General features: G+C 39.2%; 2 protein-coding genes across 2 annotated transcripts; both read left to right on the plus strand.

The window, feature by feature from the left end:
• Window positions 1–1,942: 1,942 nt before the first annotated feature.
• LOC133697079 (uncharacterized) lies at window positions 1,943–5,634 on the plus strand. The gene is made up of 2 exons (XM_062119423.1): window positions 1,943–2,936; window positions 4,280–5,634. The coding sequence occupies exon 2, from the start codon at window positions 4,489–4,491 to the stop codon at window positions 5,347–5,349; it is 861 nt and encodes a 286-aa protein (XP_061975407.1). The 5' UTR covers window positions 1,943–2,936; window positions 4,280–4,488; the 3' UTR covers window positions 5,350–5,634.
• Window positions 5,635–8,928: 3,294 nt separating this feature from the next.
• On the plus strand, window positions 8,929–12,620 carry LOC133697092 (uncharacterized). The gene is made up of 2 exons (XM_062119439.1): window positions 8,929–9,922; window positions 11,266–12,620. Exon 2 carries the CDS (start codon window positions 11,475–11,477, stop codon window positions 12,333–12,335), a length of 861 nt encoding a protein of 286 aa, XP_061975423.1. The 5' UTR covers window positions 8,929–9,922; window positions 11,266–11,474; the 3' UTR covers window positions 12,336–12,620.
• Window positions 12,621–16,970: the final 4,350 nt, after the last annotated feature.

Raw genomic sequence — 16,970 nt, forward strand, 5'->3', positions numbered from 1 at the left:
GAGAGAATGGCCTTTTAAAACCATTATTTGTCTAAGTCGCTGATAAAGCACACTTAGGGGCAATGACCAATACAAGAGGCAACATTGTGTTTAGAAGGAAAAATTCTAGAAAATGAGATGGTAATTTCCTTCAACTAGACAAGGGGGCATTTTGGTCTACAAAGGACAGTTTGATCCTTTCAGCAAGTGACACCGAATGTTTTTAGTAGTGAGACGAGGAGTAATGAATGATTCTCTCAAATTATTTGACAAGACAGAAAATCTCTAGCAAGCAAATGGGTCACGATGGGCACCACAAAGGCTAAATTGTGCAAACAAATCTGGAAATAGACTTACATGGGCCAACTCGAGTGGGCTAGAAGCCAAGCGGCAAAGAGGACCCAAATCAGAGATAGCAAGTCCTCATCAGTTAAGCAACAAGAAGACTAAGAAGAAATGGGGGCCTATATTTCAAAACAGGTAAAGATGCATGCATATCATCTAAACTTTAAGACATTGGACTATGAGTTTTGCAAATTTCAGATGAGAAAATTCCAACGGAATCCATCAAGTGGAAGGCCAACTTGAAATGGCCAAAGATCAAAATTGTTGTTGAGAATTTTTCATTTTTGAGAATTTTTTTTTTCTAGGCAGGCCGCCCACGAGAATCAGGCCCTCTGAAAAATCTCTATGTTTTTCCAACTCCTTAAAATGCGCCTTTGAGCCTTTGATCATCATTTTTTTAGGGCGCTTTCAAGCCCTCGGTTTCCTCTTCGAGTGCCTTTGAGCACTCACTTTTCTCTTTGAGCGCGCCTTTGAGCCCTCGCTTTCTCCCTTTGAGCGCGCCTTTGAGCCCTCGCTTCCCTTGGAGCGCGCCTTTGAGCCCTCGCTTCTCTTCGAGCGCGCCTTTGAGCCCTCGCTTTCTCCTTTGGAGCGCGCCTTTGAGCCCTCGCTTCCCTTCGAGCGCGCCTTTGAGCCCTCGCTTTCTCCCTTCGAGCGCGCCTTTGAGCCCTCGCGTTTTTCTTTCGAGCGCGCCTTTGAGCCCTCGCTTTCCTCTTCGAGCGCGCCTTTGAGCCCTCCCTTGCCTCTTCGAGCGCGCCTTTGAGCCCTCGCTTTCCTCTTCGAGCGCGCCTTTGAGCCCTCGCTTTCCTACTTGCTTTCCTCTTCGAGTGCCTTTGAGCACTTGCTTTTCTCTTCGAGCACGCCTTTGAGCCCTCGCTTTCCTCTTCGAGCACGCCTTTGAGCACTCGCTTTCTTCTCGCATTCTTTTGAGTGCGCCTTCGAGCCTCTCATTTTTGTTTTTTATATACTTGGATAGGTCACCCATCACAATGAAACCAGTAAAAAAAACAAAAACAAACAAAATGAAACAAAAAAAAACAAAAACAAAAAAAAACAAAAAAAAGGTGGGTCGTCTTCGAAATGACTTGTTTCTTGATTTCTACATCTCTTGGTAAAAGTCGTGTGTCAATCTGCTGTTTTCAAAGTTTTCAAGACTTAAAAAAAAAAACAAAAAAAAAACAAAAAAAAATCCTTTCTGTATCTACTTTTCTTTATAAATTTACTACACAAAGCTAAAAGAAAATGAAATTTTCCAATATCTTTGCATAGTAAATATTATAAAGAGGGGGCAACTGTCATAACCCAATTTTTGACCATTTTAATGATGATGAAAAAAATAATGATGATGAAAAGCTAGTAAAATGAAATAAATAAAGAATGGATTAAAATTTGGGTTAAGAGCAACATGATTGGAAGTTTTGAGGTTTAATTAAACTTTGAAATTAATCTAATTAATCCAATCAAGGATTTAATTGGAGAATTGATAAGTTTTGAGACTTAATTGAGCTTGAAATTAATTTAATTAATCCAATCAAGGGTTTAATTGGAGAATTGATAAGTTTTGAGACTTAATTAAGCTTGGAATTAATTTAATTAATCAAATCAAGGGTTTAATTGGATAATTGATAAGTTTTGAGACTTAATTGAGTTTGAAATTAATTTAATTAATGAAATCAAGGACTTAATTAAAGAAATATGAAAGTTTGGGGTTTTAATTGGGGTCCAAATTGCAAAAATTAAAGTCCAAGGACTAACTTGTAAAAGGCACCGAAATGCAGGGGTCCAATTACAAATTAACTAGGGGTTTAATTACAAGACTTCCAAAACTTGAAGTACCAAAATGCAAATTGCCATTAAACACTCCACTGTTCATCTCCTCCATCCCGATTCAACAGAAACGGCTGAGAACGTGGGTAACGTTTTTTGCCCACGATGTGCCATTAATACATGCTAGGAGGTGTAAGGGTGTTGGGTGGCTTATAAAGATTGAGCACAGCAAAGAAAAAAGAGGAGGAAAAAACTGGGGCAAAGTTGGGGAATTGGACTGAAAGGGGAGAAAAAAGGACAGTAGAGAGGGGGACAGAACCGAGGGGAAAAACAGGGGGAAAAAGGGCGAACAACAACAAGAAAAACACAGGGGAAGAACCCTCATCTCCTGGGTGCAGACCTCCATCACCGTCGACCATCGTCATCATCTGCGTCTTCCTTTTCCAATAATATCACAAGCAACAGCTTAGGAAAGGGAAATTAGGGAAGACGCATGCAGAAAAACAGAAACAGGGGAGCAAGCTTCAGTTCAACCGACAGCACCTAACATCTTCATCACCATCGTTGATGTCCTGAGCAGAGGAAGCACATAAGGAAGACCAAGGAAAGAAGTAGACAAGAGTCACCACCAGCTTCACAACCGTTTTCGTCGCCTCCAGAAGCAGCATCTCCAGAGCTCCATCTTCAGCAGCCACTGCACCAGAAACAGGGCACTCCAGGAAAGAAATACAGGGACGAACCGGGGAAGAAAAGGAGGAAGAGAAGGAAGAAGAGAGGAAGAACAAGAGGAGGCAGCGTCGTTCGTCCAGCAGTGCGCCATCGTCTCCGGCTACGCCTTGCTGCACCAGGTAAGTCGTCCCTCATCTCTACCCTTTTGCATTTTAATTCACTGCTACAATAGCAGTGAATTATAATTCACTTGCTACTGTAGCAAGTGAATTATAATTCATTGGGCAGGCGTGCATTATGCACGCCTGCCACCCAGCCGGGACCAGTGACCCAACCCCAAAAAAAAATAAAAAAAATAAAAAAATAAAAAAATAGAAAAAAGTAGAAAAAATAAAAATAATGTATATGCATGAATAAAAATAATGTAAATTTAATGGTTTATTCACTGACGCCAGAGTCAGGAATAAAAATACCGGTTTAAATTTATATTATTTTTATTCGTTGTATTTTATTTTATTTAGCTAGAAAAATAAAAAATATGTGCATGCGTAAAAATAAATTTACTTTTTTTTTATTTATTTATTCATTGGTGCTAGAGCAAGGAATACAAAATATTGATCTAATTTTATTTTCGTAGCTACGAATTTTTACCAACGCCAGAGTTGGAATTATTCGAGCTCGAATATTCATTGACGCCAGAGTCATGAATATTATAAACAAATCATCATAGCATAAACTAATAAATATTTAGCAATTTAAGACAAAACCGACAATGCAGTCTGCCTTAGGCAGAACGTTTAAGGGGTGATAATATCTTCCCTTTTACGTAACCAATCCCGAGCCATAGAATCTCTGTTGACCAGTTAGGGTTCCTAGTGACCATAATACTAGGTGGCGACTCCTTAAATAAGACATTTTTCCTAAAAGAACAAGATGCCATAAATCTGTTCTTTTTCCATATTCAAGAGAATTATTTGTGGGGCGTCGCGATGTCGGGTGCGACAGGATGGCGACTCCACTGGGGACGTTAGGATTAAGCTTTGTCTTTTGTCTTATTATTGCTATTCTGATTGTTGTGTTTATTTGTTTATTTTTCCTGCATTTACTGCTTTAGCATGCATCCTTATTTATGTTGTCATGCATCACTTTAGAAGCACACACTTTACAAACTAGGATAAGTGGGGGAGTAACGGTACCCCAATGGCTTTAGCCTGGGTAAGACTCGTGAAACCATCCAACTCTCGCTTGATTGTTTACTTGGAAGTGGTTGATATGCCAAACTGATATTACTCAGGGCCTCTATCTTCACACTACTTGTAAGCCTCATATCGACCTTTCATGGACGATCACTGAGCATGCGAGAGACCCTTTGAAACTAGATAATGACCAACCCTTTGATGCACTCAACAATTAGGATCTTCCTACTAGGTTGTCACCCCGTGAAGGGCAAGTTTGCATTTCATATGCATTTTTTCTAATTGCTTCAGCATTTTTGCATAATTGCATGATTTACATTTAGCAGGTTGAAATATAGGTTCCCCATTGAAACCCGCTTATAACACTCGTTCGAGAAAAAGACAAATAGAAAACGAAGAAAGAGGCCAGTTGGAAGCCCAACATCAAAAAGAGGTGGAGAATCTTAAAGAAGAAGTCGCAAGGCTTACTAGTCTACTCGAGCAGGCCTTGAGAGATAAATCTGGAAAAGCAATACTTACAGCTCAGCCTGAAGATATGCATGTAACTCATTTCGATCCACAGAATCTGGGGGCAAATAGGGTGTCATCTGAATTTCAACAAGCTATGCATTTCCAGCCAGCATACCCCTCAAGGATACCGTTTACCATTGATTCTACCGAGAAAGAATCTCAAAAGGGCAAGATGGTGAAAGAAGAGGGTTTGGAAAAATGGACTGCCTTAGAAGAGAGGATAAGGGCAATTGAGGGAAACCATTTGTGCGACCTGGTGAAAGCTGTCAATATGTGTTTGGTGCCTAACATGGTCATTCCTAAGAAGTTTAGGGTGCCGGAATTTATTAAATATACGGGAACCCAATGCCCTATAACTCATCTCAAGGCATACTGCAACAAAATGGCTGAGGTAGTTGATGATGAGAAATTGTTGATTCATTTCTTTCAAGACAGCTTAAGTGGCGCTGCCCTCACTTGGTATATGCGATTAAATAATACCAAGGTTAAGAAATGGAAGGATTTGGTTGATGCCTTCATGAGGCAATATAAGTTCAATATAGACGTGGGCCCTGATCGGTTAAGCTTGCAAGCTATGGAGAAGAATAACAAGGAGTCCATTAGAGAATATACTCAAAGGTGGCGTGAGGTCGCTGCACAGGTTAACCCTTCTTTGTTGGAAAAGGAGATGATCAACTTATTTGTCAACACTTTCAAGGCCCCGTACTTTGAATACCTGGTTAGAAGCTCTGCACAACATTTTACTGACTTAGTTGTTATAGCTGAGAGGATTGAACAAGCCATTGGGTTAGGTAAAATTGTTGATCCAACTGAAAAGAACGGTTTCACTGAAAAAGAAAAGGACACTGAAGGTGGTTGTCAAGGCACTTATCATTCCTATAGCTGATTTTTTCATACCGACTCCCAGATATCAACTATTTTGAAGAAAAGCTATGGTGATGGTAGGTCGAGAATGATCTACAAATGACTTCAACTGACTGTTGAAAAGATACCCTTGTCAAGGAGAATAAATGATTGAAAGATTCTAGAAATTTCAATCAATGATCACTAAATGTTTAGCCCCTTTATGAGTTATCATGCTAGTATTCATTAGCCCAAGATGTTGTCATAAGTTCCTTGTGGTTGAACTTATTTTCCAAAGTTTCAATGAAATAATGAGTTTGTCATTCAATCGTGTTTACGATTAAGCTTTATTCATTTTTCTGAGAGTGTTTTCTTATAAAGACTCACAAACACATCTTTCAAGCCTTGCGCGATCTCATAGACGCAATTCATCTCTTTTACCAAAATCAGTTTCCCTATTGGAGTTTTGAAAAATTGATCTGGCGTTTTGATTTCAAAAATAATTTGATGTTTATTCAAAAATGATATTTTTGACATTCTACTTGTAGAATGACAAGTGAATCAAGCAACTCCATCATTGAGGTGACTAAATTATGAACAAAAAAAAATGTGAAAAAGAAAAGAAAAGAAAAAAGAAATGAATAAACACCCTTACCCAATGACTCTTGAATCATGTGTTTTTAAATGTATGAATAATGGTATGTAGTGAACTCGTTGCTCATGACCCATGAAATGCATCTTTGCAAAGACCAAACTATCACACTAGATGAGGTAAAGTTTATTGATCATAGTGGCTTGCGCTTGAAATGAGGAAAGGCCATCTTTGTTATTCCTTTCACTTTCTGAAATAAGTACATCCCTTGCGATCCTTTTTTTGAGCCTGAATAATTTTTCTTTCATGAATACAAATCCCGACTACGATCACACCCCACACTGGGGGGCAAGAGAAAATTTCAATGAGAAAAGAGAAAAAGTTGTGAGAAAGCCAAAAAGGCATAAGAGCTCAAGAAACTCAAATGCTAGGGGGCATGCCCAAATCACTAGAAAAAGTGACATACAAGATAAAGTGAGTATGCCCTAGCAAAGCAATAAAAAAGAAGAAGCATCAAATCAAAGAAGAGTGGCAAAAGAAAATGTGAATGACGTCAAGAGACAAACTGTTGATAGTGATCCTCGGTCTTTGAAACCCTGAAACACTCTTTGAGCCTTATGAATCCTTTTCTTTCATAAACCAAGAACCACAACCTACATTACGTGCCTATAAAAGTCCTTTCTAATCAAGCAAGCAAGCAACCTAGAATAATAAACAATGCTCTCAAAATGCAAAGAATACTTTTCATGACATCAAGAATAAACTACTCATTATTATTCATGCTGATAAAGATGAATGCTCAAAAAGAGACAAGTTTTTCTCGTACAAAACCTCGAGCTTTTTTCTCGAGCCCGTCACTTTGAAACAAAAATGTCATCTCATGACGTATTTTCACCAAAGACCTCATTGCCAAACACGGGCAAATAATCTCTTTTTCAAGAAAGAAAATAACCAAGGAGTTGCAAGATTTCAAAAGCAAATTGTTTTAGAATCACATCGAAATGATTTTTGTTTTCAAAATGCAAGATCAAGATTTCAAGATTCATTCTAGACCCATATTCCTTCACCAAACTGAAAAGGAGAGAAATGAGAGAATGGCCTTTTAAAACCATTATTTGTCTAAGTCGCTGATAAAGCACACTTAGGGGCAATGACCAATACAAGAGGCAACATTGTGTTTAGAAGGAAAAATTCTAGAAAATGAGATGGTAATTTCCTTCAACTAGACAAGGGGGCATTTTGGTCTACAAAGGACAGTTTGATCCTTTCAGCAAGTGACACCGAATGTTTTTAGTAGTGAGACGAGGAGTAATGAATGATTCTCTCAAATTATTTGACAAGACAGAAAATCTCTAGCAAGCAAATGGGTCACGATGGGCACCACAAAGGCTAAATTGTGCAAACAAATCTGGAAATAGACTTACATGGGCCAACTCGAGTGGGCTAGAAGCCAAGCGGCAAAGAGGACCCAAATCAGAGATAGCAAGTCCTCATCAGTTAAGCAACAAGAAGACTAAGAAGAAATGGGGGCCTATATTTCAAAACAGGTAAAGATGCATGCATATCATCTAAACTTTAAGACATTGGACTATGAGTTTTGCAAATTTCAGATGAGAAAATTCCAACGGAATCCATCAAGTGGAAGGCCAACTTGAAATGGCCAAAGATCAAAATTGTTGTTGAGAATTTTTCATTTTTGAGAATTTTTTTTTTCTAGGCAGGCCGCCCACGAGAATCAGGCCCTCTGAAAAATCTCTATGTTTTTCCAACTCCTTAAAATGCGCCTTTGAGCCTTTGATCATCATTTTTTTAGGGCGCTTTCAAGCCCTCGGTTTCCTCTTCGAGTGCCTTTGAGCACTCACTTTTCTCTTTGAGCGCGCCTTTGAGCCCTCGCTTTCTCCCTTTGAGCGCGCCTTTGAGCCCTCGCTTCCCTTGGAGCGCGCCTTTGAGCCCTCGCTTCTCTTCGAGCGCGCCTTTGAGCCCTCGCTTTCTCCTTTGGAGCGCGCCTTTGAGCCCTCGCTTCCCTTCGAGCGCGCCTTTGAGCCCTCGCTTTCTCCCTTCGAGCGCGCCTTTGAGCCCTCGCGTTTTCCTTTCGAGCGCGCCTTTGAGCCCTCGCTTTCCTCTTCGAGCGCGCCTTTGAGCCCTCCCTTGCCTCTTCGAGCGCGCCTTTGAGCCCTCGCTTTCCTCTTCGAGCGCGCCTTTGAGCCCTCGCTTTCCTACTTGCTTTCCTCTTCGAGTGCCTTTGAGCACTTGCTTTTCTCTTCGAGCACGCCTTTGAGCCCTCGCTTTCCTCTTCGAGCACGCCTTTGAGCACTCGCTTTCTTCTCGCATTCTTTTGAGTGCGCCTTCGAGCCTCTCATTTTTGTTTTTTATATACTTGGATAGGTCACCCATCACAATGAAACCAGTAAAAAAAACAAAAACAAACAAAATGAAACAAAAAAAAACAAAAACAAAAAAAAACAAAAAAAAGGTGGGTCGTCTTCGAAATGACTTGTTTCTTGATTTCTACATCTCTTGGTAAAAGTCGTGTGTCAATCTGCTGTTTTCAAAGTTTTCAAGACTTAAAAAAAAAAACAAAAAAAAAACAAAAAAAAATCCTTTCTGTATCTACTTTTCTTTATAAATTTACTACACAAAGCTAAAAGAAAATGAAATTTTCCAATATCTTTGCATAGTAAATATTATAAAGAGGGGGCAACTATCATAACCCAATTTTTGACCATTTTAATGATGATGAAAAAAATAATGATGATGAAAAGCTAGTAAAATGAAATAAATAAAGAATGGATTAAAATTTGGGTTAAGAGCAACATGATTGGAAGTTTTGAGGTTTAATTAAACTTTGAAATTAATCTAATTAATCCAATCAAGGATTTAATTGGAGAATTGATAAGTTTTGAGACTTAATTGAGCTTGAAATTAATTTAATTAATCCAATCAAGGGTTTAATTGGAGAATTGATAAGTTTTGAGACTTAATTAAGCTTGGAATTAATTTAATTAATCAAATCAAGGGTTTAATTGGATAATTGATAAGTTTTGAGACTTAATTGAGTTTGAAATTAATTTAATTAATGAAATCAAGGACTTAATTAAAGAAATATGAAAGTTTGGGGTTTTAATTGGGGTCCAAATTGCAAAAATTAAAGTCCAAGGACTAACTTGTAAAAGGCACCGAAATGCAGGGGTCCAATTACAAATTAACTAGGGGTTTAATTACAAGACTTCCAAAACTTGAAGTACCAAAATGCAAATTGCCATTAAACACTCCACTGTTCATCTCCTCCATCCCGATTCAACAGAAACGGCTGAGAACGTGGGTAACGTTTTTTGCCCACGATGTGCCATTAATACATGCTAGGAGGTGTAAGGGTGTTGGGTGGCTTATAAAGATTGAGCACAGCAAAGAAAAAAGAGGAGGAAAAAACTGGGGCAAAGTTGGGGAATTGGACTGAAAGGGGAGAAAAAAGGACAGTAGAGAGGGGGACAGAACCGAGGGGAAAAACAGGGGGAAAAAGGGCGAACAACAACAAGAAAAACACAGGGGAAGAACCCTCATCTCCTGGGTGCAGACCTCCATCACCGTCGACCATCGTCATCATCTGCGTCTTCCTTTTCCAATAATATCACAAGCAACAGCTTAGGAAAGGGAAATTAGGGAAGACGCATGCAGAAAAACAGAAACAGGGGAGCAAGCTTCAGTTCAACCGACAGCACCTAACATCTTCATCACCATCGTTGATGTCCTGAGCAGAGGAAGCACATAAGGAAGACCAAGGAAAGAAGTAGACAAGAGTCACCACCAGCTTCACAACCGTTTTCGTCGCCTCCAGAAGCAGCATCTCCAGAGCTCCATCTTCAGCAGCCACTGCACCAGAAACAGGGCACTCCAGGAAAGAAATACAGGGACGAACCGGGGAAGAAAAGGAGGAAGAGAAGGAAGAAGAGAGGAAGAACAAGAGGAGGCAGCGTCGTTCGTCCAGCAGTGCGCCATCGTCTCCGGCTACGCCTTGCTGCACCAGGTAAGTCGTCCCTCATCTCTACCCTTTTGCATTTTAATTCACTGCTACAATAGCAGTGAATTATAATTCACTTGCTACTGTAGCAAGTGAATTATAATTCATTGGGCAGGCGTGCATTATGCACGCCTGCCACCCAGCCGGGACCAGTGACCCAACCCCAAAAAAAAATAAAAAAAATAAAAAAATAAAAAAATAGAAAAAAGTAGAAAAAATAAAAATAATGTATATGCATGAATAAAAATAATGTAAATTTAATGGTTTATTCACTGACGCCAGAGTCAGGAATAAAAATACCGGTTTAAATTTATATTATTTTTATTCGTTGTATTTTATTTTATTTAGCTAGAAAAATAAAAAATATGTGCATGCGTAAAAATAAATTTACTTTTTTTTTATTTATTTATTCATTGGTGCTAGAGCAAGGAATACAAAATATTGATCTAATTTTATTTTCGTAGCTACGAATTTTTACCAACGCCAGAGTTGGAATTATTCGAGCTCGAATATTCATTGACGCCAGAGTCATGAATATTATAAACAAATCATCATAGCATAAACTAATAAATATTTAGCAATTTAAGACAAAACCGACAATGCAGTCTGCCTTAGGCAGAACGTTTAAGGGGTGATAATATCTTCCCTTTTACGTAACCAATCCCGAGCCATAGAATCTCTGTTGACCAGTTAGGGTTCCTAGTGACCATAATACTAGGTGGCGACTCCTTAAATAAGACATTTTTCCTAAAAGAACAAGATGCCATAAATCTGTTCTTTTTCCATATTCAAGAGAATTATTTGTGGGGCGTCGCGATGTCGGGTGCGACAGGATGGCGACTCCACTGGGGACGTTAGGATTAAGCTTTGTCTTTTGTCTTATTATTGCTATTCTGATTGTTGTGTTTATTTGTTTATTTTTCCTGCATTTACTGCTTTAGCATGCATCCTTATTTATGTTGTCATGCATCACTTTAGAAGCACACACTTTACAAACTAGGATAAGTGGGGGAGTAACGGTACCCCAATGGCTTTAGCCTGGGTAAGACTCGTGAAACCATCCAACTCTCGCTTGATTGTTTACTTGGAAGTGGTTGATATGCCAAACTGATATTACTCAGGGCCTCTATCTTCACACTACTTGTAAGCCTCATATCGACCTTTCATGGACGATCACTGAGCATGCGAGAGACCCTTTGAAACTAGATAATGACCAACCCTTTGATGCACTCAACAATTAGGATCTTCCTACTAGGTTGTCACCCCGTGAAGGGCAAGTTTGCATTTCATATGCATTTTTTCTAATTGCTTCAGCATTTTTGCATAATTGCATGATTTACATTTAGCAGGTTGAAATATAGGTTCCCCATTGAAACCCGCTTATAACACTCGTTCGAGAAAAAGACAAATAGAAAACGAAGAAAGAGGCCAGTTGGAAGCCCAACATCAAAAAGAGGTGGAGAATCTTAAAGAAGAAGTCGCAAGGCTTACTAGTCTACTCGAGCAGGCCTTGAGAGATAAATCTGGAAAAGCAATACTTACAGCTCAGCCTGAAGATATGCATGTAACTCATTTCGATCCACAGAATCTGGGGGCAAATAGGGTGTCATCTGAATTTCAACAAGCTATGCATTTCCAGCCAGCATACCCCTCAAGGATACCGTTTACCATTGATTCTACCGAGAAAGAATCTCAAAAGGGCAAGATGGTGAAAGAAGAGGGTTTGGAAAAATGGACTGCCTTAGAAGAGAGGATAAGGGCAATTGAGGGAAACCATTTGTGCGACCTGGTGAAAGCTGTCAATATGTGTTTGGTGCCTAACATGGTCATTCCTAAGAAGTTTAGGGTGCCGGAATTTATTAAATATACGGGAACCCAATGCCCTATAACTCATCTCAAGGCATACTGCAACAAAATGGCTGAGGTAGTTGATGATGAGAAATTGTTGATTCATTTCTTTCAAGACAGCTTAAGTGGCGCTGCCCTCACTTGGTATATGCGATTAAATAATACCAAGGTTAAGAAATGGAAGGATTTGGTTGATGCCTTCATGAGGCAATATAAGTTCAATATAGACGTGGGCCCTGATCGGTTAAGCTTGCAAGCTATGGAGAAGAATAACAAGGAGTCCATTAGAGAATATACTCAAAGGTGGCGTGAGGTCGCTGCACAGGTTAACCCTTCTTTGTTGGAAAAGGAGATGATCAACTTATTTGTCAACACTTTCAAGGCCCCGTACTTTGAATACCTGGTTAGAAGCTCTGCACAACATTTTACTGACTTAGTTGTTATAGCTGAGAGGATTGAACAAGCCATTGGGTTAGGTAAAATTGTTGATCCAACTGAAAAGAACGGTTTCACTGAAAAAGAAAAGGACACTGAAGGTGGTTGTCAAGGCACTTATCATTCCTATAGCTGATTTTTTCATACCGACTCCCAGATATCAACTATTTTGAAGAAAAGCTATGGTGATGGTAGGTCGAGAATGATCTACAAATGACTTCAACTGACTGTTGAAAAGATACCCTTGTCAAGGAGAATAAATGATTGAAAGATTCTAGAAATTTCAATCAATGATCACTAAATGTTTAGCCCCTTTATGAGTTATCATGCTAGTATTCATTAGCCCAAGATGTTGTCATAAGTTCCTTGTGGTTGAACTTATTTTCCAAAGTTTCAATGAAATAATGAGTTTGTCATTCAATCGTGTTTACGATTAAGCTTTATTCATTTTTCTGAGAGTGTTTTCTTATAAAGACTCACAAACACATCTTTCAAGCCTTGCGCGATCTCATAGACGCAATTCATCTCTTTTACCAAAATCAGTTTTCCTATTGGAGTTTTGAAAAATTGATCTGGCGTTTTGATTTCAAAAATAATTTGATGTTTATTCAAAAATGATATTTTTGACATTCTACTTGTAGAATGACAAGTGAATCAAGCAACTCCATCATTGAGGTGACTAAATTATGAACAAAAAAAAATGTGAAAAAGAAAAGAAAAGAAAAAAGAAATGAATAAACACCCTTACCCAATGACTCTTGAATCATGTGTTTTTAAATGTATGAATAATGGTATGTAGTGAACTCGTTGCTCATGACCCATGAAATGTATCTTTGCAAAGACCAAACTATCACACTAGATGAGGTAAAGTTTATTGATCATAGTGGCTTGCGCTTGAAATGAGGAAAGGCCATCTTTGTTATTCCTTTCACTTTCTGAAATAAGTACATCCCTTGCGATCCTTTTTTTGAGCCTGAATAATTTTTCTTTCATGAATACAAATCCCGACTACGATCACACCCCACACTGGGGGGCAAGAGAAAATTTCAATGAGAAAAGAGAAAAAGTTGTGAGAAAGCCAAAAAGGCATAAGAGCTCAAGAAACTCAAATGCTAGGGGGCATGCCCAAATCACTAGAAAAAGTGACATACAAGATAAAGTGAGTATGCCCTAGCAAAGCAATAAAAAAGAAGAAGCATCAAATCAAAGAAGAGTGGCAAAAGAAAATGTGAATGACGTCAAGAGACAAACTGTTGATAGTGATCCTCGGTCTTTGAAACCCTGAAACACTCTTTGAGCCTTATGAATCCTTTTCTTTCATAAACCAAGAACCACAACCTACATTACGTGCCTATAAAAGTCCTTTCTAATCAAGCAAGCAAGCAACCTAGAATAATAAACAATGCTCTCAAAATGCAAAGAATACTTTTCATGACATCAAGAATAAACTACTCATTATTATTCATGCTGATAAAGATGAATGCTCAAAAAGAGACAAGTTTTTCTCGTACAAAACCTCGAGCTTTTTTCTCGAGCTCGTCACTTTGAAACAAAAATGTCATCTCATGACGTATTTTCACCAAAGACCTCATTGCCAAACACGGGCAAATAATCTCTTTTTCAAGAAAGAAAATAACCAAGGAGTTGCAAGATTTCAAAAGCAAATTGTTTTAGAATCACATCGAAATGATTTTTGTTTTCAAAATGCAAGATCAAGATTTCAAGATTCATTCTAGACCCATATTCCTTCACCAAACTGAAAAGGAGAGAAATGAGAGAATGGCCTTTTAAAACCATTATTTGTCTAAGTCGCTGATAAAGCACACTTAGGGGCAATGACCAATACAAGAGGCAACATTGTGTTTAGAAGGAAAAATTCTAGAAAATGAGATGGTAATTTCCTTCAACTAGACAAGGGGGCATTTTGGTCTACAAAGGACAGTTTGATCCTTTCAGCAAGTGACACCGAATGTTTTTAGTAGTGAGACGAGGAGTAATGAATGATTCTCTCAAATTATTTGACAAGACAGAAAATCTCTAGCAAGCAAATGGGTCACGATGGGCACCACAAAGGCTAAATTGTGCAAACAAATCTGGAAATAGACTTACATGGGCCAACTCGAGTGGGCTAGAAGCCAAGCGGCAAAGAGGACCCAAATCAGAGATAGCAAGTCCTCATCAGTTAAGCAACAAGAAGACTAAGAAGAAATGGGGGCCTATATTTCAAAACAGGTAAAGATGCATGCATATCATCTAAACTTTAAGACATTGGACTATGAGTTTTGCAAATTTCAGATGAGAAAATTCCAACGGAATCCATCAAGTGGAAGGCCAACTTGAAATGGCCAAAGATCAAAATTGTTGTTGAGAATTTTTCATTTTTGAGAATTTTTTTTTTCTAGGCAGGCCGCCCACGAGAATCAGGCCCTCTGAAAAATCTCTATGTTTTTCCAACTCCTTAAAATGCGCCTTTGAGCCTTTGATCATCATTTTTTTAGGGCGCTTTCAAGCCCTCGGTTTCCTCTTCGAGTGCCTTTGAGCACTCACTTTTCTCTTTGAGCGCGCCTTTGAGCCCTCGCTTTCTCCCTTTGAGCGCGCCTTTGAGCCCTCGCTTCCCTTGGAGCGCGCCTTTGAGCCCTCGCTTCTCTTCGAGCGCGCCTTTGAGCCCTCGCTTTCTCCTTTTGAGCGCGCCTTTGAGCCCTCGCTTCCCTTCGAGCGCGCCTTTGAGCCCTCGCTTTCTCCCTTCGAGCGCGCCTTTGAGCCCTCGCTTTCTCCCTTCGAGCGCGCCTTTGAGCCCTCGCGTTTTCCTTTCGAGCGCGCCTTTGAGCCCTCCCTTGCCTCTTCGAGCGCGCCTTTGAGCCCTCGCTTTCCTCTTCGAGCGCGCCTTTGAGCCCTCGCTTTCCTACTTGCTTTCCTCTTCGAGTGCCTTTGAGCACTTGCTTTTCTCTTCGAGCACGCCTTTGAGCCCTCGCTTTCCTCTTCGAGCACGCCTTTGAGCACTCGCTTTCTTCTCGCATTCTTTTGAGTGCGCCTTCGAGCCTCTTATTTTTGTTTTTTATATACTTGGATAGGTCACCCATCACAATGAAACCAGTAAAAAAAACAAAAACAAACAAAATGAAACAAAAAAAACAAAAACAAAAAAAAACAAAAAAAGGGTGGGTCGTCTTCCAAATGACTTGTTTCTTGATTTCTACATCTCTTGGTAAAAGTCATGTGTCAATCTGCTGTTTTCAAAGTTTTCAAGACTTAAAAAAAAAAACAAAAAAAAAACAAAAAAAAATCCTTTCTGTATCTACTTTTCTTTATAAATTTACTACACAAAGCTAAAAGAAAATGAAATTTTCCAATATCTTTGCATAGTAAATATTATAAAGAGGGGGCAACTGTCATAACCCAATTTTTGACCATTTTAATGATGATGAAAAAAATAATGATGATGAAAAGCAAGTAAAATGAAATAAATAAAGAATGGATTAAAATTTGGGTTAAGAGCAACATGATTGGAAGTTTTGAGGTTTAATTAAACTTTGAAATTAATCTAATTAATCCAATCAAGGATTTAATTGGAGAATTGATAAGTTTTGAGACTTAATTGAGCTTGAAATTAATTTAATTAATCCAATCAAGGGTTTAATTGGAGAATTGATAAGTTTTGAGACTTAATTAAGCTTGGAATTAATTTAATTAATCAAATCAAGGGTTTAATTGGATAATTGATAAGTTTTGAGACTTAATTGAGTTTGAAATTAATTTAATTAATGAAATCAAGGACTTAATTAAAGAAATATGAAAGTTTGGGGTTTTAATTGGGGTCCAAATTGCAAAAATTAAAGTCCAAGGACTAACTTGTAAAAGGCACCGAAATGCAGGGGTCCAATTACAAATTAACTAGGGGTTTAATTACAAGACTTCCAAAACTTGAAGTACCAAAATGCAAATTGCCATTAAACACTCCACTGTTCATCTCCTCCATCCCGATTCAACAGAAACGGCTGAGAACGTGGGTAACGTTTTTTGCCCACGATGTGCCATTAATACATGCTAGGAGGTGTAAGGGTGTTGGGTGGCTTATAAAGATTGAGCACAGCAAAGAAAAAAGAGGAGGAAAAAACTGGGGCAAAGTTGGGGAATTGGACTGAAAGGGGAGAAAAAAGGACAGTAGAGAGGGGGACAGAACCGAGGGGAAAAACAGGGGGAAAAAGGGCGAACAACAACAAGAAAAACACAGGGGAAGAACCCTCATCTCCTGGGTGCAGACCTCCATCACCGTCGACCATCGTCATCATCTGCGTCTTCCTTTTCCAATAATATCACAAGCAACAGCTTAGGAAAGGGAAATTAGGGAAGACGCATGCAGAAAAACAGAAACAGGGGAGCAAGCTTCAGTTCAACCGACAGCACCTAACATCTTCATCACCATCGTTGATGTCCTGAGCAGAGGAAGCACATAAGGAAGACCAAGGAAAGAAGTAGACAAGAGTCACCACCAGCTTCACAACCGTTTTCGTCGCCTCCAGAAGCAGCATCTCCAGAGCTCCATCTTCAGCAGCCACTGCACCAGAAACAGGGCACTCCAGGAAAGAAATACAGGGACGAACCGGGGAAGAAAAGGAGGAAGAGAAGGAAGAAGAGAGGAAGAACAAGAGGAGGCAGCGTCGTTCGTCCAGCAGTGCGCCATCGTCTCCGGCTACGCCTTGCTGCACCAGGTAAGTCGTCCCTCATCTCTACCCTTTTGCATTTTAATTCACTGCTACAATAGCAGTGAATT

This window comes from Populus nigra, chromosome 6 (assembly GCF_951802175.1).
Source record: "Populus nigra chromosome 6, ddPopNigr1.1, whole genome shotgun sequence".
In the NCBI taxonomy this organism is placed as follows: domain Eukaryota; kingdom Viridiplantae; phylum Streptophyta; class Magnoliopsida; order Malpighiales; family Salicaceae; genus Populus; species Populus nigra.